This window comes from Spea bombifrons, chromosome 1 (genome assembly GCF_027358695.1).
Source record: "Spea bombifrons isolate aSpeBom1 chromosome 1, aSpeBom1.2.pri, whole genome shotgun sequence".
NCBI classification, from domain to species: domain Eukaryota; kingdom Metazoa; phylum Chordata; class Amphibia; order Anura; family Pelobatidae; genus Spea; species Spea bombifrons.
In genome coordinates, this window is record NC_071087.1 from 165,069,942 (window position 1) to 165,094,333 (window position 24,392).

Consider the following 24,392-nt stretch of genomic DNA (forward strand, 5'->3'; position numbering starts at 1 on the left):
TAGGAAGAGGGCACAAGGCCACAAATAGTCCAGGGAAAGCCCTGTCCAGCCACGCATTGAAACCCAGAACCTACAAGCAGATCGGCCCCATCCGGCCCCCGTCTAGTCGCCCGTTTCTCCTGCTGTAAAGACTCAAACCTTAAATCAGTCGTTGGTCTCGTCTTAAATTCAGGAGCCGTATGTCTATCCTCTGTATGTTTAATACCCTCACTGTATTACCCTCTACCACCTCTGCTGGGAGGCTGTTCCACCTATCCACCACCCCTTCTATCCCCCTCTACACCTCTGACCCTCGCGACTCTGTGGCTCAGTGAGAAGGCAGTTGAAACAAACAGGTTTATTATATAAAGCAGCAATTGGTAAATCAGATGGAGATGGCGTGGGCCGTGGGGGCCGGGGACACGTACGAGGCCAGCAGCGGATTGGTCGGCAGGACTTTAATGGGCAGATCCCAGCTGAACGTGTCCACGTCGATCCTCCCGGCCCCCGTCCACGTGATGGTTTCAGACTGATTCTCGGGGACAGTCGGAGCTTCGACCGGCTCTCGCGCCGTCACAAACTCGAAATGCAGGCGCCACTTCAGAGACACTGCGAAAAGGGGCAATTCTCAGGGTGAAACGGGCACCGGCGGGGCAAACACGGTAACCACTTCGCAGAGCATGCTGCGGCCCCTGAACTCAGCTTTATGAATGACGGCCCACAGCGGCCCCGTGCACTGACACTGTTTAGCCATAGAAATTAATTATCGTGGCCCTTCTCACCCCTGAACAGTTAAACAGCAGATCAGATACCACCTCTGCAGCATCAGGGTCATTTCTCAACTACACCGCAAGGAAGCAACGAGGGCCACTCACCGATGTTGGTGCTGAAACCAGGACACGAGCTGAGCGGGACGGGAAGGCTGAAGTTACTGCCGGCCGTGTGGAGGCAGGACTCGCGGTGCTGCGCATGCGTGCTGATGGCCACGGGCTGCGAATGTGAGCGTCTGTAGTCCTCCTGCACACTCTCCTCCGTCTGGAGACACACAGAGTACTGGAGGGGGGGTGAGACAGCGAGTGAACGAAAGAGAGACAGCGAGTGAACGAAAGAGAGACAGCGAGTGAATGAGAGAGAGAGAGACAGCGAGCGAACGAGAGAGAGAGAGACAGCGAGCGAACGAGAGAGAGAGAGACAGCGAGCGAACGAGAGAGAGAGAGACAGCGAGCGAACGAGAGAGAGAGAGAGACAGCGAGCGAACGAGAGAGAGACAGCGAGCGAACGAGAGAGAGACAGCGAGCGAACGAGAGAGCCCTGCACACCTGGGGGGTCCACTAGCGAGTCCCACCCACTGGTAGGGAGAGCTCAGCACAGTTGGGGGTCCCCCGGTGGGGGGGGCACTCACCTGCAGACAGGGTATTTCGCCGTCAGAGAAATTAAACGCCCCGGTAACGTCTTCTCCAATCTTATAAACCGTCTTAAAGATGCAGAAGGTGCCGACGCGGCCGCGCCCGTTACTGATATTAAACTGATCTGCGGAGCAGACACCAGAGACACAAACTCAGCCGCGCTGGGGGGGGGGAATCAGAGGCGGCGGGGCGCAGGGCAGCCCCCCAGGGGGGAATCAGAGGCGGCGGGGCGCAGGGCAGAGGCCCAAGGTCCTCAAAGCCCAGGGGCGCGGAGGGGTCAGCCACGGGGTCTGCGGCTCCCAGTACTCACGAAGGCTCCTCCGCGACGTCATCGCCATGAGAACCTCCACGGCAGAGTCCAGAAGCCGGGAGTCTTTCTTCCCCATCTCCTCTTCATCCAGGAATGGGTTAGAAGGGGCAACTTCATCCTCCTGCGGGGGCTGAAACCCCTGCAAGGCTGAACACATACAACGGCGACTTCTATGATATCGCGCAGTTACCTTTTTTCACCCCAGTTGTAGTTTTTGCCCCATAATATGATATTTGGGGGCCATTTGTATGATTGTCGCTCTGTTATCCGGTTCCCGATCTACTAAACAAACCCCGACTCCTTATCACACTGCCTGTGGAATGGCTCAGCCTCAATCACCCAGCCGGACTCTCTAATGAAAGGCTATGGAGGAACGGACTTCATTAGCATCGCCATAAAGCGTCAGCTCAGTGTGGGGTTTGAGCGACGGGGGCTCCAGGTCTGCAGATAAAGGGAGTTTATGGGGGGGGCAGTACTCTTCCCAGCGCTGGGGGGGGCATTACTGTTCCCAGCGCCGGGGCATATGCTCAGTGGGGGGAGGGCATGGTCCGGCTGCCAATATCCTACCCACCCCATAATCCCAGCCTGTGGCATTTGGTGGCTCTCACCGTGCAGCAGCAGCACCCTGAAGGGGACGCGCAGGAGCTGGATGGGGCAGTTCACCCTCTGGCAGCCGATGGTCAGTTTGTAGACGTATTTCACCGACTGGCCACGGAAGGACGGAGGAGCCGCCAGGGGCAAAGTCTCGCTGTACGAATCTAGGGGAGAGAAGCCAGGGGTAAAGGCCGCGGGGTACAGGCCGCGGGGTAAAGGCCGCGGGGTAAAGGCCGCGGGGTAAAGGCCGCGGGGTAAAGGCCGCGGGGTACAGGCCGCGGGGTGACTCCGCAGCGCATGCACAGCTTCAACCTCGATTCCTAGACTTTTCGTGACCCACCTCCCCGCCACCGCAAGCTACATCCAACAACCCCGGACCCAAAACCACACAGCTGAACCCCGCACCACTCTCAACAACCAGCCACAGGAGCCACGGAAAGGGCATCAGCAGGGTACCAGGTCCCGTAACCCACGCAGTGCGCCGAACATACCGGGCAATACCGCCCCCCCCACCTTCACCGTAGGGCGACCTCCCCCTCACGCAGCCCCCTGCCCCACTTACAAGATTTCGTCTCCCCCGGGTCCAGGCGAAGGTCACAAAACAAGATTTTGGGGGGCGTGGAGAGGATGCACTGACCGCGCTCACCTGCCAAGGGAAGTTACACAATAGAATAAGCACGAGAAAAACATGCAACAGAGTGTGTAGTGGATACAGGGATAGAGGCCACAGAGTCCGCCTCAGGAGCGAGTCACAGATTAGTTTAGCGGCGAGGACGATTAGAGCGTCACCTCTGTTGGGGACGAAGACCGTCTCGTTGGAGGCCTGAACGTCCTGCGCCGGCTCCTCGCTGGCGGGGAGCAGAACTCGGCTCTCGCTGGCGTGGAACTGACAGTGGATCTGAGCGCTGGCCCAGGCGAGGGTCTCGCTGCAAGAGAGGAAGTGCCAGAGCGTCAGGACAGGAAACGCATCAGGGAACCTAAAGAACCCGGTCAGGGGCAACCGGGGAACGGACACGACTCCCCCACCCCATATACCACAAACCACTGAAGCAAGAATCCTCTCCCAACAAGTCTGTGCTGCCACCTGCCCTGACCCCCAGACACTACATGCTGCCACCCGCCCTGATCCCCTAAATATTACATGCTGCCCCTCCCTGACTTCTGCTTATTACCCCCAGATATTACTTGCTGCCGCCCGCCCTGACCCCCAGATATAACATGCTGCCGCCCACCCTGACCCCCAGGTATTACATGCTGCCACCCACCCTGACCCCCAGGTATTACATGCTGCTGCCCGCCCTGACCTCCACTTATTATCCCCGAGATATTACATGCTGCCACCCGCCCTGACCTCAGTTTATTACCCCCAGATATTACATGCTGCCGCCCGCCCTGACCTCCGCTTATTACTCCCAGATATTACATGCTGCCACCCGCCCTGACTTCTGCTTATTACCCCCAGATATTACATGCTGCCGCCCACCCTGACCCCCAGGTATTACAAGCTGCCGCCCGTCCTGACCTCTGCTTATTACCCCCAGATATTACATGCTGCCACCCGCCCTGACTTCTGCTTATTACCCACAGATATTACATGCTGCCGCCCACCCTGACCCCCAGGTATTACTTGCTGCCGCCCGCCCTGACCTCCACTTATTACCCCCAGATATTACATGCTGCCACCTGCCCTGGCTTCTGCTTATTACCCCCAGGTATTACATGCTGCCACCCGCCCTGGCTTCTGCTTATTATCCCCAGGTATTACATGCTGCTGCCCGCCCTGACCTCCGCTTATTACCCCCAGATATTACATGCTGCCACCCGCCCCGACCTCCGCTTGTGTGTTTTGCGTCAGCACGTCGGGGATTGACCCCGCTGGAGGTTGTACCTGCTGGCGGAGGTGGAGGTCGCAGAAAGGGGGTTGGTAAACGTCACGGCGCACTCCAGGACTTCACCCGCCAGGAACACCGGGCCGCGGATCAACTTCGCCACAACTTCAATCATGGCTTCTTTTTGTAACAGAGTCAGATCCTGCAATACACAGAGAGGTGGGCGGAGTCAGATCCTGCAATACACAGCGAGGTGGGCGGAGTCAGATCCTGCAATACACAGCGAGGTGGGCGGAGTCAGATCCTGCAATACACAGAGGTGGGGGGAGTCGGAATCAAATCCTTCTATATTCTGAACTATACAGAGCAGTGGGTGGAGCTAAAACAAGCAAAATGAGCTATAGAGAGGTGGGCGGAGCCAGCATAGTGCCCCCCACTCACCTACCACTTGCCGCAGCGGGGGTCGGCCAGTCCCGGGACCCTCACATTCTGTGCACAGGAGCTCACACTCTGCTGGCCCTGGGATAGATAATGGAACAAGATTACATCCACATTACACACAACACCTCTGTATAACATCACCCCCCATGCACATACACAGCACCTCTGTATAACACATCGCCCCCCGTGTACACACACAGCACCTCTGTATAACACATTGCCCCCCGTGTACACACACAGCACCTCTGTATAACACATCGCCCCCCGTGTACACACAACACCTCTGTATAACACCGACCCCCCCCGGTACACACACAACACCTCTGTATAACACTGACCCCCCCCCCCCCCCGTACACACACAACACCTCTGTATAACACCGACCCCCCCCCCCCGTACACACACAACACCTCTGTATAACACTGACCCCCCCCGTACACACACAACACCTCTGTATAACACTGACCCCCCCGGTACACACACAACACCTCTGTATAACACTGACCCCCCCCGTACACACACAACACCTCTGTATAACACTGACACCCCCCCCGTACACACACAACACCTCTGTATAACACACCCTTCTGCCTCTATATAACGCACCTCTCCGCGCAAACCAAGTATTTGCCGAATGAGCTCTATACACCAGAGCCGCTGCTTGTTGTATAACGTGTCGTGTGTGGTGTGGCCACCATGTTTTCGGAGTCCAGCGCCAGCTTTCCCCGCAGAGTGAGCCTCCTGTGAGGAAAGTATCTGGACCGCGGGATGGCTCGTGGGCGCGATACTCTACGTCCTTTTATTTTCCGTCATCAGGTCTCGCCTGAGTAAGGCGCTCTGTGATTGGTGGCTGAGAACCCGTCACCGGTCACAAAGAGACAGGCAGACAGGGGGTCCGAGGGGGCATCCGGTGACAGGCGGACTGCAGGCAGGGAATGATGGGACCGGCATGGCCTCCGAGACATGAACTCAGCTAGAGAGTGCTGTAAAACCGCACGGAGAGACTGCGGAGACGGAGCTCATGGAAGAGACTGCGTCCTCCGAGACCTTTCACATCAAGAGTGCCATCATACGGTGAGGAGAGAGAGAGAGAGAGAGAGAGAGAGAGAGAGAGAGAGAGAGAGAGAGAGACAGAGACAGACAGACAGAGTGTCCGGCACTGGCGACAGAGAGAGTTAGAGAGAGAGCCCGGCACCGGTGACAGGGAGAGAGTGAGTGAGAGCCCGGCACCTGAGACAGACAGACAGACAGACAGACAGAGAGAGAGAGAGAGAGTGTGAGAGAGAGTGAGTGCCCGGCACCGGCGAGAGAGAGTGAGTGAGTGAGTGAGTGAGTGATCTGCGAGAGGGACTGAGTGAGAGCCCGGCGAGAGGGACTGAGTGAGAGCCCGGCGAGAGGGACTGAGTGAGAGCCCGGCGAGAGGGACTGAGTGAGAGCCCGGCGAGAGGGACTGAGTGAGAGCCCGGCGAGATGGAGGGAGAGAGTGAGTGCCCGGCGAGAGGGAGGGAGGGAGGTAGAGAGTGAGTGCCCGGCGAGAGGGAGGTAGGGAGGTAGGGAGGTAGAGAGTGAGTGCCCGGCGAGAGGGAGGGAGGGAGGGAGGTAGAGAGTGAGTGCCCGGCGAGAGGGAGGGAGGGAGAGAGTGAGTGCCCGGCGGGAGGGAGGGAGGGAGGTAGAGAGTGAGTGCCCGGCGGGAGGGAGGGAGGTAGAGAGTGAGTGCCCGGCGAGAGGGAGGGAGGGAGAGAGTGAGTGCCCGGCGGGAGGGAGAGAGTGAGTGCCCGCGAGAGGGAGGGAGGGAGTGCCCGGCGAGAGGGAGGGAGGGAGAGAGTGAGTGCCCGGCGAGAGGGAGGGAGGGAGAGAGTGAGTGCCCGGTGAGAGGGCGGGAGGGAGTGAGTGCCCTGCGACAGACAGACGGAGAGAGTGAATGAGTGAGTGCCCGGCGAGAGGGAGAGAGTGAGTGATTGAGTGAGAGAGTGCATGGCGATAGTGAGTGAGTGCCCGGCGAGTGTGAGTGAGTGCCCGGCGAGTGTTAGTGAGTGCCCGGTGAGAGTGAGAGAGTGAGTGAGTGCCCGGCAGGAAAGAGAGAGAACAAAATACCAATATTTTACACGGAATTAACCCTCTCGTGTCTGCGCCCTGAAGCTCCGCCCATCCCCTTTTTCCATTGAATTAACCCTCTCCTGTCTGAGCCGGTGGCTCCTCCTCCGCCCCATTTATCTCCAGGCGCTTCCTCGTCGAGCCGGTTTTATCATCGACGTAAAAAGAACCAGACAGCGGGCGCATCAGGTAGCCGGCAGGACTAGTCTGGGGTCTCTAGAGCCCGTCCAGCTGACTGGTTTAGAAGCGGGGGCCGTGTCAGGTAGTCGGGGGCATGTGTGGGACGGGGGGGGTGTCTGTCGGCAGCCGTTGGTTTTATAGCCACGCTGAGCCTCTCCTAACCTGACGCAGGCCGTGTGATCTCTGCCCCCAGGGGCCCGGCGAGGACTTTGCCCCGGTGGGTGTGACGGCAGCTTATGGCATAGAGCAGCCCGCGGACTCCCACACGCCATGGACGGCGCGGCCGAGCTGATGGTCCGGTACCTGGCCCCGGCCACGGGATGCGGGGTCCCCGAGCACGGCTGGAGGATCTGCCTGGCGCATGAGTTCGAGGAGAAGAGGAAACCTTTTAACGTCGGCGACGTGTCTACGGCTCAGATGGTGTCTCACCTGCCCATGGGGATCAGGTAAGGATCCGCCGGATCCCGTGTGCTGCCGCGGGGCGGGGGGGCTTTTAGGTGGTGCCCGTCTCTGTGTTTGCTCCATTTTACGTGTGTGTGTGATATGAGTGGCGTGTGATGGGTATGTTTTGTATGTTGCATGTGTGTGATATTCATGTGATGTGTATGTTGCATGTGTGTGATATGCGTGTGATGTGTATGTTACGTGTGTGATGGGTATGTTTTGTATGTTACGTGTGTGTGATATGCATGTGATGTGTATGTTACGTGTGTGTGTGATTTGCGTGTGATGTGTATGTTACGTGTGTGTGATGTGTGATATGCGTGTGATGTGTATGTTTTGGATGTTACGTGTGTGTGTGTGTGTGTGATAGGCGTGATGTGTGTGTGATATGCATGTGGTGTGGATGTTACGTGTGTGATATGCGTGTGATGTGTATGTTACGTGTGTGATGGGTATGTTTTGTGTGTTACATGTGTGTGATATGCATGTGATGTGTATATTACGTGTGTGTGATATGCATGTGATGTGTATGTTACATGTGTGTGCGATGTGGATGTTATGTGTGTGATATGCGTGTGATGTGTATGTTACGTGTGTGTGACATGCGTGTGATGTGTGTTTTGGATGTTGCGTGTGTGCGAGATATGTGTGTGTGTGATGTGTATGTTTTGGATGTTATATGCGTGTGATGTGTGTGTGTGTGTGTGATATGCGTGTGTTATATGCCCCGGGTGGGGATCAGACAGCGTATAAGAGCCGCCTCGCCCCTCTCTGTCTGCGGCTGCCGCTCGTGTAATAAATCCTCCCCGGGAGATAACGGCTCGGATACCGTTGTACGGCGCTACGGTATGTGTTGGCGCTATATAAAACAATAAATAATAATAATAATACGTTGGGCACCCTGATGCCCCAGCCAGTGGTGGCTCTGCAGAGATTGCTGCCCCCAAATCCCTCTCAGAGCTGCCGGACTCTCCTGACACGAGGTACCCGGTGCCCCTATGCCCCCCCGGGCCCCCAACACACACGTGTCCTGTAACGCAGCCTACCGGCGGGTCACCGGCGGCCCCTCTCTCCGCAGGTATCTCCTCTGGTGGTGGCGGAAGACCCGCGTGGAGAAGAAGGCTCCCTTCATAGACATGTTCAATACGGTTCCCCTACGGCAGATCTACGGTACGTGTCTGGGGGGGGGGTGTTAGAGCGCCACGGCCGGGTAACAAACTTCGGGGGGGGGGCGATGAGCGCTCACTGGGAGCCCAAAATCTGGAGCTCGGTTTTTAGTGTGCTCCGCTACGACTGAACACGGGCCGGCGCTACGACTGAACACGGATGTCTCCGGGTGCCGCTCTGCGTGTCATGATCACTGTGCTCCGCGTGTCGCTGCGCGTGTCATGCTTTTGTCATTGTGCGCTGTGTGTCGCTCTGCGTGTCATGATTGTGCTCTGCGTGTCGCTCTGCGTGTCATGATGATTGTGCTCTGCGTGTCGCTCTGCGCGTGTCATGCCTTTGCCATTGTGCGCTGCGTGTCACTTTGCGTGTCATGATGATTGTGCTCTGCGTGTTGCAGGGGCCCCGCTAGGTGGGATCGGGGGAGGAACCATTACCCGCAGCTGGCGGGGGGAGTTCTGCCGATGGCAGCTGAATCCTGGGCTTTACCATTACAAGGCGGTGACGGAGAACCAGGTACGCGACCGCCACATTACCCCGGCTCCGGTCCCCCCCATATGCCCGGCCGCGTGGCTCCCGTCTTCCTGTCTCACCCTGTCTTTTTTCTGTGCCAGTTTACCGTGTGCGTCCGCCGCAGGGGCCACACCGTGTACCAGCAGGTCCTCTCCGTGGAGCATCCGCATGCCCTGCAAGGCTGGAACTGGGGCTATTGCGGGAGCCAAGCCTTTTACCACGCCCTGTACCCACGCGCATGGACGGTGTACCAGCTGCCGGGCCAGGACGTCACCCTCACCTGCCGCCAGGTGTCCCCGATCATCCCTCACGACTACAAGGTAGAAGCCCCACCCACGTGCCCTTTCTGCCCCCCCACCCACGTGCCCTTTCTGCCCCATCACACGAATCTGCTCCCTGCCCCATCACACGAATCTGCTCCCTGCCCCATCACACGAATCTGCTCCCTGCCCCATCACACGAATCTGCTCCCTGCCCCATCACACGAATCTGCTCCCTGCCCCATCACACGAATCTGCTCCCTGCCCCATCACACGAATCTGCTCCCTGCCCCATCACACGAATCTGCTCCCTGCCCCATCACACGAATCTGCTCCCTGCCCCATCACACGAATCTGCTCCCTGCCCCATCACACGAATCTGCTCCCTGCCCCATCACACGAATCTGCTCCCTGCCCCATCACACGAATCTGCTCCCTGCCCCATCACACGAATCTGCTCCCTGCCCCATCACACGAATCTGCTCCCTGCCCCATCACACGAATCTGCTCCCTGCAGGACTCTTCTCTGCCCCTGGCCCTCCTCATCTGGGAGGTGGAGAGCTCCAGCGATGAGGAGACTGAGGTGACCATTATGTTCAGTCTGAGAAACGGAAGCGGGGCCCGGAGTGATCGAGCCGGGGGCCACTGGAATGAACCATTCCACCTGCACACAGAGGGGGAGCCAGTGAGCGGGGTCCTTCTACATCACTGCACCGACACCAACCCCTTTACGCTGGGGGTAGCAGCGCGGCACGGGGTAAGTTAACTCGCTCAATGCGGGACTGTGTGCGTCTCTCAGCCAATCACAACGTGTCCACGGCTGCTTCTAAGCCAATCGGGGGTGCATGCTGGGAAACAGCCCCCCAGCTATCTCGCCTGCCCCATAGGACTGAAGCCCTCCAGCCCCTCCAATCCTCTCCCCCGCGGGGCAGGTTAAAGAGCAGAGCTTTACAGTCTCCCTGTGAATCATCCTGTGCTATGCGTGGCCCCCGTGGGCCGAGTCTCTCCAGGGCCCAGGTGACGCCGGCTGTGTTTTCTGTGTCACAGACAGGGGTTCACGTGTCTCACTGCACGGAGTTTGACCCGGCGGGGATGGGGCAGGAGGTATGGAAGGACCTGCTGGAGGACGGACGTCTGGATTCACCCGGGGGTAAGAGACCCGGGGGGGCGGGGGGCGCTTAGTGCCGAGCCGGCAGACGGTTGGATATTAATGTGCCTTTTACTGGCAGGAGCTTTGCCCGGGACGCTGGGCTCTCTCCAGACAGGGCCGCTGGGGCCGGGAAGTGATTAACTTGCCCCAGGGTGTGGCCCGCAGTGTCTCTGAGGGCACCATCACCGGGGCAACTGCCTCCTGTGGCCTGTTAATTGGTTAATGATTTTCTGAGAATTGGCGCCACGTTCCTGGCCGCGCCGCGTCTGGTAAATCCTCGGTATAAATAACATTAACGATTGGAGGCTCTGGGGGCCGCATCGCGGCTCCTACTGACCTAACATTAACCCCTGTGTCATTTTTACCAAACGTCCATCATCTGACTGACCCTCCCCCTCTCCGAAAAGGTCCCAGCAACCCGACTGCCAAGGGCAAGAAGACGGCAGCTGCGGTGGCCGCCGGGTGCTCAGTGGCCCCAAGAGGACGGGCAACGCTGGAGTTCTGCCTGAGCTGGGACATGCCGAAGATACGCTTTGGCTCTGGAGAGAAGGAGCACCACAGGTAACGGAGGCCCCCCCAGCAGGTAGTATCAGAGCCGCGCGCCTCCCCGTCGCACACCCCCCCCCCTCCTCGCTCGGTGGATGGAGGGGGCGTTTGTACCGACAATCTTGCTCAGTGTAAGTTTTTGTGTTCTCCGCCCCCAGGCGGTACACGCGGTTTTTCGGCAGCGCGGGGGACGTGGCCCCGGCCCTCTGTCGGTACGGATTGACTCATTACCGGGACTGGGAGGAGAAAATCGAGGCGTGGCAGGCGCCGATCCTTCAGGATGGGTAAATATTCGGGGCAGACGGGGGTGACGCTGTATTAAGTAAAAGCATTTGGGGGGCAGTAGTCAGTAAGTGGCCCCGGTGCCGAGGGCCCCTTTCCTGCGCATGTTCTGCCTGTTTGGGGCCGCAATAAAGAAACATGCCTCAGGAGTCTCCGCTCCGGGAATCTTCTTTACTCTTCGCAGTGATTGTATGGAGGGCAGGAGGAATAGGGATGGAGGCTGTGTGGCCCCTGGCCCCTGACGTGTCTCTCTTCTGTCCCCTCTTTTCTAAGATCCTCCTCCAACCTTTAGGACTAACAGCCCCTGTGAGGTTTAACCCCGTCCTTTCCCCTAATCTCGCAGAGATCTCCCGTCCTGGTACAAGTCGGCCCTCTTCAACGAGCTCTACTTCTTGGCGGATGGCGGCACCGTCTGGGTGGAGGTTCCGGGGGAGAGCGCCGCTGACGGGCTCCTGAGTTTGGGCTCCCGGGAGTTGCCGGGGATGAAGAGCCTCCTGCAGGAATATGGCCGCTTCGCCTACTTAGAAGGTAATAAGGAGGAGCGTGGATCTGCCCCCTGGCCGTGTCGCCCGGTAAACGTCGGGGGTAATTCTAAGCAAGCTGCGGGTCTCTGCCTGCGCGGTGGTCTCTGCCTGCGCGGTGGTCTCGGGTCTCCAGCTGCTCAAACCTTCATCAGTTGTTTTAGATTCAGGAGCCGTATGTCCACCCTGTGCATGTTTAATCCCCTCACTGTATTACCCTCTACCACCTGTGCCGAGTCTCTCTCCCCACGCTGTCTCTCCCTTTTGCCCCTGATACCCCCGGCTGTGTCTCTCCGGGCTGCCCTTTTCCTCGCTGTCTCTCCAGTTTGCCCCTGTTACCCCCCCCCGGCTGCCCTTTTCCTCGCTGTCTCTCTCTCTCTCTCCGGTTTGCCCCTGTTACCCCCCGGCTGCCCTTTTCCTCGCTGTCTCTCTCTTCTTTTGCCTCTGATACCCCCCCGGGCTGCCCTTTTCCACGCTGTCTCTCCGGTTGGCCCCTGTTACCCCCGGGCTGCCCTTTTACTCGCTGTCTCTCCGGTTTGCCCCTGTTACCCCTCGGCTGCCCTCTTCCTCTGTGTCTCGCAGGGCAGGAGTACCGGATGTATAACACGTATGACGTCCACTTCTATGCCTCGTTTGCGCTGATCATGCTCTGGCCGCAGCTGGAAATCAGTCTCCAGTACGACATGGGTGAGTGGGGGGGCCGGGGTAATGCGGGGGGCCCGCCACGCCACGGAGGGTGGGAAAGGGTTTTCTAAATGGTGACAGATTTAGATGGATTAATATACCCCCCCTGTTACTCTGTACGCAGGAGCTGCCATCTTGCTGCCCCATCGCGGGGTATAAAACGCCCTGAGATATTTGTGATAATATTGTTACAGAGGGACCGGGGTGGGGGTTACGTGTTGGGGTATGTGGGGTGGCATGTGCCGGGGGGGGGTACATGGCGGGGTATGTGCCGGGGGCGGGGTTTACGTGCCGCCATGACATTGGTCAGGCTCTCACGCTCCTCTCCTGTCCTCTCTCAGCCGCCTCGGTGTTGCAGGAGGATCCGGAGCGGAGGAAATACCTGATGAGCGGCTCCGTGGCTCCTGTCAAAACTAAAAACGTGGTGCCGCACGACGTCGGGGACCCTGGTAACTCTCCGCTTATTCCCTTATCGGCCATTTAACCCTTAGCAGAACGTTCTCGGGTGAACCTGCCACAGATGATTTTGGGATTGTTATTCCTTTCTTGCCCCCTTCCTCATTGCTCTGCCCCTTCCCTGTTACTTTGTTGCCCCCTTCCCTGTTACTTTGTTGCCCCCTTCCCTGTTACTTTGTTGCCCCCTTCCTCATCGCTCTGCCCCTTCCCTGTTACTTTGTTGCCCCCTTCCTCATCGCTCTGCCCCGCCGTCTGCTTTATTTCAGATGACGAGCCGTGGCAGAAGCTCAACGCCTACCTGATCCACGACACGGCCGACTGGAAGGACCTGAACCTCAAATTTGTGCTTCAGGTTTATCGAGACTATCACATGACCAGAAGCTCCTCCTACCTGAGGGACATGTGGGCTGTCTGCCAGGTACATGTCATATAATCGGTAGCTCCTCCCACCCGAGGGACATGTGGTCCGTCAGCCAGGTACATGTCATATAATCTGTAGCTCCTCCCACCTGAGGGACATGTGGTCCGTCTGCCAAGTACATGTCAAATAACCAGTGGCTCCTCCCACCTGATGGACACGTGGGGCCACAGGGCTAATAAGCCTCGTTCCGGCCGGAGGCTGAGAGCAAAGTGCCCCCCAGTGCAACGACCAGTGCCCCCGACCGTGGCAGGCTTGGTGCACTCTCACCAATGGAGTGTAAGCTCCTGGAGCAAGTCCCTCCTCCTGCACCAATGGATTGTCCTGCCTTGTGTTAAAAATCTCGTTGGCTGTAACAGCACCACGGTGCTGGCGCTATGTAAATAAATGGAACGTGGTGTGTTATTCCGCCCCAGGCTGTCATGGACGCCACGCTGAGGTTCGACACGGACTGCGACGGGCTGATAGAGAACTCCGGGTTTGCCGACCAGACGTATGACGGTTGGGTGATGACGGGGCCCAGGTGGGTTTCTGAAGCGGCCTGAAGGTCATGCGTGGGGGATGGGGGGGGGTCGGTTGCCGTAGAGACGTGGCTCAGCCATTCGTGGTCTGTGTCCCCTCAGCTCGTACTGCGGGGGTCTCTGGCTGGCCGCTGTCTGCGTGATGTGTCACATGGCCCAAATCCACGGCGACACCGCCGCCTACGATAAGTTCTCTGCCATCTTGAAGAAGGGGAAGGAATCGTTTGAGAATAGGCTGTGGAACGGTGAGTGCGGGCCATGGGCTGACGGACACGCTTAAACTGCCCCCCCCGCCCCCCCCACCCTCCGTGTCGGTGTCTCGGGCAGGGAGCGCTGATGGACACGCTTGCCCCCCCCCCTTCCCCGTGCTGCTGTCTCGGGCACCGTGGGCTGACGGACACGCTTCCCTCTCGTGTGCTCTCGCCCCGTCCGTGTTGCTGTCTCGTGGCGGTTTCCCATGGATGTCCCGCTCTGCATGCGGTTGGGGTTTGCCGGTGGGTGCGGGGTCACAGAGCCGCTGGCGATGCCGTGCTGGGTGCGTGGAGCGTGCGTTTGTGAGAAGCATGTGTGACGTGTTGTAACTGCGTGACGTGGCCTTTCTGTTGGTTGAACTCCTTCTCCTCCTCGCAGGGAAATATTATAACTACGACTGCGGGAGCCAAATGTACCGCGACAGCGTCATGTCTGACCAGTGCGCCGGCCAGTGGTTCCTGCGGGCGTGCGGCCTGGGCGAGGGGCGCAGCGAGGTAAGGTCGCCGCTCGGGGCAGTGGTGGGATGGGGGGGGTGGCGGTGGTGGGCAAGCGACTGGGGCGGGGGAGGTGGCTTTGGGTAAATGGGATTTTACTGAAAGGTTTTGGGGGGGGTCACGTAAGCGGCCGCATCGCTGTGGAAACCGATATTCCATCACGTATGCAAATTCTGCAGCTATTAATAATCATAGAGCCACGCCCACAATATAAAGAGAGCGGGTCTTTGCCGGTGGGGGGGTTGGCGCGGCCGGTGTCAGCGGTCTCCGTGTTTTCAGGTGTTCCCCAAAGACCACGTGGCCAGCGCCCTGAGAACGGTGTTTGAGTTGAACGTTAAGCGCTTCGGAGACGGGCGGCTGGGGGCCGTGAACGGGATGCGCCCGGACGGCACCGTCGATAAATCCAGCGTGCAGTCTGACGAGGTCTGGGTCGGGGTGGTTTATGGACTCGCTGCCACCATGATCCACGAGGTGAGGAGCATAGAGCGCTCTCCGCGACGTCTCGTGGTTCCCGCCGGCGCGCGTGCCCTCTCTGCGACGTCTCGTGGCTGCCAGCGGCGCCCGTGTGCTCTCCGTGACGTCTCGTGGTCGCTGCTGCCGGCGCGCGTGCCCTCTCCGCGACGTCTCGTGGTTCCCGCCGGCGCGCGTGCCCTCTCCGCGACGTCTCGTGGCTGCCAGCGGCGCCCGTGCGCTCTCCGTGACGTCTCGTGGTCGCTGACACGCTTTCTCTCCCGCAGGGCCTGGTGCAGGAAGGATTTGCCACGGCGGAGGGCTGTTACCGCACGGTCTGGGAGAGGCTGGGAATGTCCTTCCAAACCCCTGAGGCCTACTGCGAGAAGAACGTCTTCCGCTCCCTGGCCTACATGAGGCCCCTCAGTATCTGGGCCATGCAGCTGGCGCTGGACCGTCGGGCCGAGGAGAAGCCCCCCCAGCCGACCCCGAGAGAGAGCGCGAGACGGCACCGTGATGTGCAGAATGCTCTGTGACCGCGGCGCTGCGAGAGAACCTCACGGAAATCATCTGCTGTCTCTTCTTTCCTCGCTCTGTCCAAACACTTCCTGCAACCTCCCCGCCAGGGTCTCCATCCTCCAACCCCGCAAGACCCCCGCGGATCTCTCATCATCTACCTCCCCAGCCGATCCGTGGGTGCTCTGCCCCTCGCACCCCCTGCCCCCAGAGCCTGCGCCACTTTCTCAACGACCCGGCCCCCTCCCACTATATTTATACCCCCCTCCTGCGCTAACACCCTCTACTTGGGTATTTATGGGATGCAGTAGCAGAACAGGTGCTGAGAGGCTGATCTGTCAATCGTACCCTATCTGCCCTGGTGGATACCCCTTCCAGTCACGAACCCCGCGGTCCCGGAGCGAGGGTTTTGCATGCAGGCCTCGGCCAGTGTTAAGGGCACCTCTTCGGCACCCGCCCTGGGGCAGTATTTGAAGTAGGTGTGAATATCCCCTTCCCCAGGGGCAGTATTTGGGGGTGTTAGGAGCAGTGAATACCTACCCCCTGGGGCCGTATTTAGGGGTGTTAGGGAGGCACTGTGAATACCCCCCCCGGCCAGTATTTGGGGGAGTTAGGGAGGCACTGTGAATATCCCCTCCCCGGGGCAGTATTTGGGGTGTTAGGGAGGTGCAGGGACAGTATTTAACCCTTTGTTCTTGGCGGTTTGTGGCCTCACACGTGGATTGTGTTAATCTGCCAATAACCACGTGGCTGCAGTCTCCGGGGTATTATGTTATAAACGGTTCTATTAACTAGCCCCGGGCCAGATGTGTTTCTGGGGCTCTGAATGGATCGCATATGTTGGTTATTACTGGCGGTCCTTCTGGTATTCCTCACCCCAATGGTCTCCTAATAAATATTATTTTATCCAGTGGCCCCGGCTCCTTCCTCCGCACCCCGCCACCGACGCAAACAAACACACAGAAGGTTTCGGGCCTCAGAGGTCTCTTCTCCACGCGGAGACTCCATTTCTCTGGGGCCGTTACAGCGAAATACACGAGGAGGACACGCCATGCCACGCGCGGTATCCGCGTCACCCCCCGCGGTATCCGCATTACGAAAAGCAGCGCAAATCATTAAAGCAAAAGGCTCTTCCCGGAACACAAGCCGCCCGATCACCAACAGCCGCTAACTCAAGACTGTAAGCCTGCGAGCCGAGTCTCTCCACCTAATGTTTCGGTTTGTCTCAGTCTGCTAATTCTCGCCTCGTCGGACCCCTTGAATATATGGATTTTATTAAGCGCTGAGTACATTGTTGGTGCTATATAAACAGAAGATAAAAACAGCCCTGTATAATGTGTACTTAAATCAGTGACCGGCCCCTGTATAATGTATAGATAAATCAGTGACCGGCCCCTGTATAATGTATAGATAAATCAGTGATCCGGCCCCTGTATAATGTATAGATAAATCGGTGGCCCCCTGTATAATGTATAGATAAATCAGTGACCGGCCCCCTGTATAATGTATAGATAAATCAGTGACCGGCCCCTGTATAATGTATAGATAAATCAGTGACCGGCCCCTGTATAATGTATAGATAAATCAGTGACCGGCCGCTGTACAATGTATAGATAAATCAGTGACCGGCCCCCTGTATAATGTATAGATAAATCAGTGACCGGCCCCCTGTATAATGTATAGATAAATCAGTGACCGGCCCCCTGTATAATGTATAGACAAATCAGTGAGCAGGCCCCTGTATAATGTATAGATAAATCAGCGACCGGCCCCCTGTATAATGTATAGATAAATCAGTGACCGGCCCCTGTATAATGTATAGATAAATCAGTGACCGGCCCCCTGTATAATGTATAGATAAATCAGTGACCGGCCGCTGTATAATGTATAGATAAATCAGTGACCGGCCCCCCTGTATAATGTATAGATAAATCAGTGACCGGCCCCCTGTATAATGTATAGATACAGCACAGGGGTCAGTGCTGGAGAAAAGGTTAGAAGGTGGTGGTCAGAGGGAGCGGGACCCGCAGTGAGTGCCCCTCGATGTGACAGAAATATATGGGGGGAGGGGGAAGAAGTAGTAGAGATGTAGAAAGGAGATAGAGCGCTGAGTTCATTGCCAGAGAGGAAGAAAAAAACCGCAAAGATTTGCTGCCCTCTACTGGCTGATGTGTAAATACACTACCTGTCCAAAAGTATTGGGACGCCTCAGGGCTCTGGGGTTGGGGGTCAGGGCTCTGGCATTGTACTTGGTGGTGCGAGGCTTGCATGCGGCTACTCGGCCACGGAAATCCATTCCATGAAGCCCCCGTCGCGCGGTTCTTGCGCTGATATTAATGCCACCAAGCTCCAGGGACACACGGGCCAGTACATGGGCACAGCTCAGAAGGGCATTGGGACCACCAGAGGCTCCAAGCACCAGTTGCTCCAATACCAAGCAGTCGCCCCAAGACTCAGTCTGGCTTGCCTACGATTCAGTGTGACACATGGATCCGTGCGAGGGCCTGAAGGCATACAAAGCCAACAGAACACCAAGGACCTTCCTCACAAACTCAATGGGAGTCTGGAAGCCAACAAAAGACAGCTGGTGACCATCAAGAGCCACCTCCACCAGGATGATGCTCTGTCTCCACTGCTGTTCTGCATAGGGTTAAGCGTCCTCAGCCAGCTCGTCACCAGGGCTGAGTACAGGCAGATACTTATCCATCATGTGATACCTTCAAGGGAGCATCTGATGGACCCCAATTTTATTTAGCAGCATGACAATGACCCCAAACATACAGCCAAAGCTCTTAAGAACTATCTTCAGCATAAAGAAGAACAAGCAGTCCTGGAAGTGATGATTTGGCCCCCACAGAACCCCTGATCTCAACGTCACCGAGTACGTCTGAGATTACATGGAGAAAGAGAAGCGACAGAAGAGCCAAAATCCACACAACTGCGACTAGTTCTCAGAGATGTTTGGAAGGACCTACCTGCCGAATTTTGACACATAGCCATCCTTCGCCCATGTCCAATATGGGGCATCATTGAACCTGGCCATCTCTCCAAATCTTCTCCAGTTCTTCCTTCACGCCGGGTACTTCTCCAGCTTCTCGTATTCTTCCTGAAGTTGCCGTCACATATACCACCACCGCTGTCCTCTGTGCCTTGTCCAATACCACAATGTCGGGTCGATTGGCCAGACAAAGCAAGACAGCATGGAACGGACACATATATAATGTATATATTTTTATATATTATAATATAAAATATACCGGATTTATAAGACACCCCCTCCCCAATGTGAAAATTAATTTAGGAAAAAAGAAAAAGCCTGAATATAAGACTACCGTATAGAAACAAAGTGTTATTAGTAACTATTAATTCACACGTAAACTATTTTTTCATATTTCATAAAAACTGTGATTGAGTTGTTTTGATCTCCTTTTATTTGCCAACCTGCCCCCCCCGTTATGCACATCTGCCCCCCAGAAATGCCTTAAACCCCCTATATGCCACTCTGCCGCTCAAAAATGCCTTTTAACCCCCTATATGCCACTGTGCCCCCTGATATTCCCTTTAACCCCTTATGTGCCACTTTTGTTTCCTGCACTTTCTATTCTGCTGATCACATTGTGATCGGTAAGGGGGGCTCCACTGACTTGCGCGGTTGAATGTAGTTGTCATGACGATCTAGAGACCCTCTTGGGAACTTATGTTTTAACATGCACGGCAGTCACGCCGGCTCTGCGGATCGCTCGCGGTGCATCCTGCAGTGGGTTTTCGGTGTCGCCGACATCCAGCCGAGCGGAAGGACCCAGGAAGAGAGACAGAGACAGACAGAAGATCGCGTTTAATCCAACGCAACAGAAGATATAAATATACATATGTACAGAGCTCCGTGCGGGCGGCGATGCCGCGGCACGCGCCGCGCGGTCCAGTTAAGTGCAAACCACTACGTCCCAGACGTGAAACCCGTCCAGACAGACATTAAGATTAGGAAGTGCAAGCAGCAGAGCTGCAGAGAAGGAAGCCGACGTTACACTTTGCTGCATCTTCTCCGTGCCGGTAACCGGGGGAAACGCCACGTTACATCTCGTCAGAGAGGTGCGGGCTGATAATGACGCTCCGTGGGCTTTCCAGCCATTCTGGTTTGTCTCGCAGCACGTGCGGAGGATCCGGGGTATCTACGAAGCGAGGAGGGGCAGGATCGGGTTTGCCCTCTGGTGCGGGGGCGCTCTGCCGTGGAAGGTCGGAGGAGGAGTTGCTGTTGATGGCCGCCGTGGCTTCGGCCGTGGCCACGCCGCGTATCTCCGGGGTGTCGTTCTGAGCTCGCTGCAGATCCGCATCCAGGTGCAGGTCGTCTACATGTAGATCCAGGAAGGGATCCTCGGCGGGTTTCTCCGGGAGCTCGATCACACCCTGGAGCGGGGCAGGACCCGGGAGCGTCGGGGGAGAAGCGTCCGGCCGAATCTCACGTAACTGACGGGAAAGGACTGAAAAGAAACAAGCAGGAATAACCGGAGGGGCAGGCGGCAGGCCGGGAACGTCGGCCCCGTGAAGGGGTCATTCGTGTAGATGTCACGCGTGTTAAAGCAAACAAAACGGTTAAGGCGGTGTGCCTCAGATCCCACTATAAAACCAACACCCAACGGGACAGCCGCGCCGGCCCCCTGCGGGACAGCATGAGACAGTCCCCGGGTGCAGAAACTGCCCACAGATAGGGCAGGATGGGCACAGTCTCTGCTGTTCTGCCCTCACCCGCACCTACCACCACGTAACTCACCTCCGCGCAGGTTGTGCTGTCCCACGCGTGCCCCAAACGGATACAAGCTGGGAAAGAGAATGAGACAGAAAGACAGCGCCAGGACCTGCGGGGAAGAGAACGTCATTAACAAGACCGAAGAAACAGCGAGGGGTTAAATATATTTCTAATATCCCAGCATAATGCGCCCGGCCTCTCTCCTCCCCGATTGGGCGATAATGTACCGGGGGCGGCACATGCCCGGCCTCTCTCTCCTCCCGGATTGGCTGATAATGTAGCGGGCACCTACCATGACACAGGTGCTGGATGCAGTAGTCTTGGCGCCGGTCCGTGTCAGCAGAGACTGAAGATTCCTCAACTGTTGTAGTAAAGACCTGTAAAGAGTTACAAAGGAGAGAGGTGAGAGTGTGAGAGAGAGTGTGTGAGAGTGAGAGTGTGCGAGGGAGAGAGTGCGAGGGAGAGAGAGAGAGAAAGAGAGAGAGAGTGAAAGAAAGAGTGCGAGAGGAATTTATTTTAAAGGAGGAGAAAAGTTACGAGAGAACAGAATCTAACACTAGAGAGTCAGAGGCTGAGACGGAATGGAAGGAATGGAAGGAAGAGGGTGGTAGATGAGTGGAACAGCCTCCCAGCAGAAGTGGTAGAGGGTAATACGGAGGCGGGATGTAAAGATGGCTCTGGAATCAGACGCCGGGCCGGGTAATCTCTTTACTCACATGTTCTGTTTCTGCAGCTGCTGCACCTTCTTCTGCAGCTCCTGGTTATGCGCAGTGCAGACAGTGACCCTACACACAGGGGGATGAGACATATTATGAATCAGGGCCCCGCGGAGTACCATCCAATCAAACCCACTCTCAGCCGCCACTCACAGGCATCACTCCCAGCACCACAGGCACTCGATGGCCCCTCAGATGCCGTGCACCCCCACCTATTAACCCATTCATCATTCTACGAGTGGTTTCATCACCGCTTATTATTGATTTATTCCAATCACATGATGCTTGGCAAATTAACCCCCGCCTCACAGATGTCCCCAGACACACATACCGCACCTACCTGTTCTCCAAGCCATCGATGTACTCCTTTTTCTTCTTCCTGCTTTCCTGCGCTGAACGCTTATTGCGGATTTTCCTGCGCACGCGCTTCAGAGCTCGCTCCTCCGTCTGCGGGGCAGAGAACGGTAAACTAAACAGATAAACCGGGGGGCGGGGGGCCAGAGACATGAGATTACTTTCATACTTTTTGTTTTTATGCAGGCAACAAATGGAACTCATCTCACATACAGCAACGCTAACGGGGCAAGCGTTGGGGCAATTACCTTGGTGAGGGGCAGATGCTGGGGTAAAGTGACGCCTTCTTTGGAAAGCAAACGTGTCTCTTCGTCAGTAAGAAGGAGATCCTGAGACAGACATGAAAGAGTTAATGTCACAAATGTATACACGGTGTCCCATACATCATGCGTGTAAATAGACAAACCTGTCCCGTACAACCGCAGCCGGCATCACAATACACAGGCGGCCCCCCTACACACAGCCGGCATCACAATACGCAGACGGGCCCCCCCTACACACACAGCCGGCATCACAATACGCAGGCGGGCCCCCCCTACACACACAGCCGGCATCACAATACGCACGCGGCCCCCCCTACACACACAGCCGGCATCACAATACGCAGGCGGCCCCCCCCTACACACACAGCCGGCATCACAATACGCACGCGGCCCCCCCTACACACACAGCCGGCATCACAATACGCAGGCGGGCCCCCCCCTACACACACAGCCGGCATCACAATACACAGGCGGCCCCCCTACACACACAGCCGGCATCACAATACACAGGCGGCCCCCCTACACAAACACAGGCGGCATCACGATACACAGCCGGCATCACGATACACAGCCGGCATCACGATACACAGGCGCCCCCCGTACACACACAGCCGGCATCACAATACACAGGCGGCCCCCCTACACACACAGCCGGCATCACAATACACAGGCGCCCCCCCTACACACACAGCCGGCATCACAATACACAGGCGGCCCCCCTACACACAGCCGGCATCACAATACACAGACGGCCCCCCTACACACAGCCGGCATCACAATACGCAGACGGGCCCCCCCCTACACACAGCCGGCATCACAATACTCAGGCGGCCCCCCCTACACACACAGCCGGCATCACAATACACAGGCGGCCCCCCTACACACACAGACGGCCCCCCTACACACACAGACGGCATCACAATACGCAGGCGGCCCCCCTCCACACACAGCCGGCATCACAATACACAGGTGGGGCCCCTCCCCCTGCACACACAGCCGGCATCACAATACTCAGGTGGGCCCCCCCTACACACACAGCCGGCATCACAATACACAGGCGAGCCCCCCCCCTACACACAGAGCCGGCATCACAATACACAGGCGGCCCCCCTCCCCCTACACACACTGGCGGAGCCCCTCCCCCTACACACACAGCCAGCATCACAATACACAGGCGGGCCCCCTACACACACACAGTCGGCATCGCAATACGCAGACGGGCCCCCCCTATACACAGCCGGGCCCCTCACCTGCTGCGTCAGGCACGGGGAGTCTTCCTCGGCCTCGTCCTCCATACTCAGACAGATCGGATCCGACGGCCTCAGCTCCGCGTCCAGCCCACAGACGTCTGCCGAGAAAAACGGGACTATGTACGGACCTGACGGGCAAGCCATCCCGCCACGGCAGCCGGTGCACCGGGGGCAGGGCGTCCGGGGGCAACTCGGGGAAGCAGGGTGGGCACAGCACCCGCTACACCGGGGCACAGCACCCGCTACACCGGGGGCAGAGCGTCCGGGTGTAACACGGGGAAGCAGGGTGGGCACAGCACCCGCTACACCGGGGGCAGAGCGTCCGGGTGTAACACGGGGAAGCAGGGTGGGCACAGCACCCGCTACACCGGGGGCAGAGTGTCCGGGTGTAACACGGGGAAGCAAGGTGGGCACAGCACCCGGTACACTGGGGGCAGAGTGTCCGGGGGTAACACGGGGAAGCAGGGTGGGCACAGCACCCGGTACACCGGGGGCAGAGCGTCCGGGCGTAACACAGGGAAGCAGGGTGGGCACAGCAGGTAGTATACTAGGGGCAGAGCGTCCGGGGGTAACACTGGGGGCAGCACGCATTATATCACACACCCAAGTCGATGAGCACGTCTCCGTCGCAGGTGTCGGCCCGCACGCTCTGCAGCTCATCCCCGACGCTCTGCACCAGCGAGTAGTTGTGATCAGTCTGTACAGGGCACGGGCTGCCGGGGGAGAAGGGCTCCCAGTGGGCAGAAGGTGACGGATCCAGGTGGCCCTCGGAGATCCCGCTGTCGCTGGCGGGGGGCGAGCAGCCCAGGAGCTCACTCAGAAAGTCCTCCACAGCCGCATCGCTCTGCATTACGGGCGACACGGGAACCAATCACAGCCAGCCCGAGAAACACGAGACCCCCAAGCAGAGCGTCACCTACCTCGGGCTCCAGGGGGCCCCACTCAGGGGCCATCACATCCATGTCTCCAGCGAGGCCGCCGCTGTGAAGCCTCTCATCCAGAAGGAAATCGAGAAGGTCGGACTCCTCGGCATCACCAAACCCGGCCAGGAGAGACATCTGACGAAAGACAACGGGCCGGAGACCGTTACCTAGGAGACCGAACGCCCGGCCCGGCCCACCCACCGGTCCGCGGCACGGGAAAGTAGCGGGTGGGAGAGCAGCGGGCCGAAAAGATGGGTGGCCTGACAGCACAAGCGGAGAGGGCCCGGACAACGGGAGGGCAGGGGGTGGAGAAGGAAGGCAAACGGGGAGGGGGGGTAGGCAGACGTCCTGCACTCACCTCGGCACCGGACGATACCTGGGATATATCGCCGTTCCAGGGGTTACACCGGCGGCTCTGAGTTTCCTCCGCTTCCTGCTTCAGGTTCCAACACAACACAAATGACGTCACCTGAAAACCCCCACCGCGCGGGATGCCGGGAGATGAAGTCCGGAGGTTCTCCCATCCTGCACCGCGCGACCTGCCACGTTCAGGACACGCCTGGAGACCTCGCGCTGACTGGCTGAACATCCTTCCTGACTCAGGAACCGACCACAAGCGCTAGAGCTGGCCCTGATTG

The 24,392-nt window shown here is 57.8% G+C and overlaps 3 protein-coding genes across 4 annotated transcripts; 1 reads left to right on the forward strand and 2 right to left on the reverse strand.

Annotated features, from left to right (window-relative positions):
* Positions 1-322: 322 nt before the first annotated feature.
* RGP1 (RGP1 homolog, RAB6A GEF complex partner 1) lies at positions 323-5,182 on the reverse strand. 2 transcript variants are annotated; one of them, XM_053448922.1, is made up of 10 exons: positions 5,166-5,182; positions 4,564-4,637; positions 4,178-4,320; positions 3,079-3,215; positions 2,852-2,935; positions 2,304-2,453; positions 1,696-1,842; positions 1,382-1,509; positions 855-1,032; positions 323-588 (listed from the first exon to the last, which is right to left on the reverse strand). In XM_053448922.1, the coding sequence occupies exons 3-10, from the start codon at positions 4,291-4,293 to the stop codon at positions 365-367; spliced, it is 1,164 nt and encodes a 387-aa protein (XP_053304897.1). In that variant the 5' UTR covers positions 4,294-4,320; positions 4,564-4,637; positions 5,166-5,182; the 3' UTR covers positions 323-364. The 2 variants fall into 2 exon arrangements, with proteins under 2 accessions (XP_053304897.1, XP_053304889.1); XM_053448914.1 differs by having other exon boundaries at positions 4,560-4,637.
* Positions 5,183-7,003: 1,821 nt separating this feature from the next.
* On the forward strand, positions 7,004-15,524 carry GBA2 (glucosylceramidase beta 2). The gene is made up of 17 exons (XM_053454918.1): positions 7,004-7,279; positions 8,356-8,447; positions 8,842-8,957; positions 9,056-9,274; positions 9,732-9,971; positions 10,262-10,364; positions 10,772-10,925; positions 11,069-11,194; positions 11,536-11,720; positions 12,296-12,400; positions 12,739-12,846; positions 13,120-13,271; positions 13,688-13,794; positions 13,895-14,037; positions 14,423-14,538; positions 14,818-15,009; positions 15,276-15,524. The coding sequence occupies exons 1-17, from the start codon at positions 7,104-7,106 to the stop codon at positions 15,522-15,524; spliced, it is 2,583 nt and encodes an 860-aa protein (XP_053310893.1). The 5' UTR covers positions 7,004-7,103.
* Positions 15,525-19,320: 3,796 nt separating this feature from the next.
* CREB3 (cAMP responsive element binding protein 3) lies at positions 19,321-24,358 on the reverse strand. The gene is made up of 10 exons (XM_053448902.1): positions 24,113-24,358; positions 23,752-23,889; positions 23,435-23,675; positions 22,832-22,929; positions 21,567-21,647; positions 21,305-21,411; positions 20,965-21,033; positions 20,541-20,625; positions 20,273-20,357; positions 19,321-19,982 (listed from the first exon to the last, which is right to left on the reverse strand). Exons 1-10 carry the CDS (start codon positions 24,341-24,343, stop codon positions 19,576-19,578), a joined length of 1,542 nt encoding a protein of 513 aa, XP_053304877.1. The 5' UTR covers positions 24,344-24,358; the 3' UTR covers positions 19,321-19,575.
* Between the last annotated feature and the right edge of the window lie 34 nt (positions 24,359-24,392).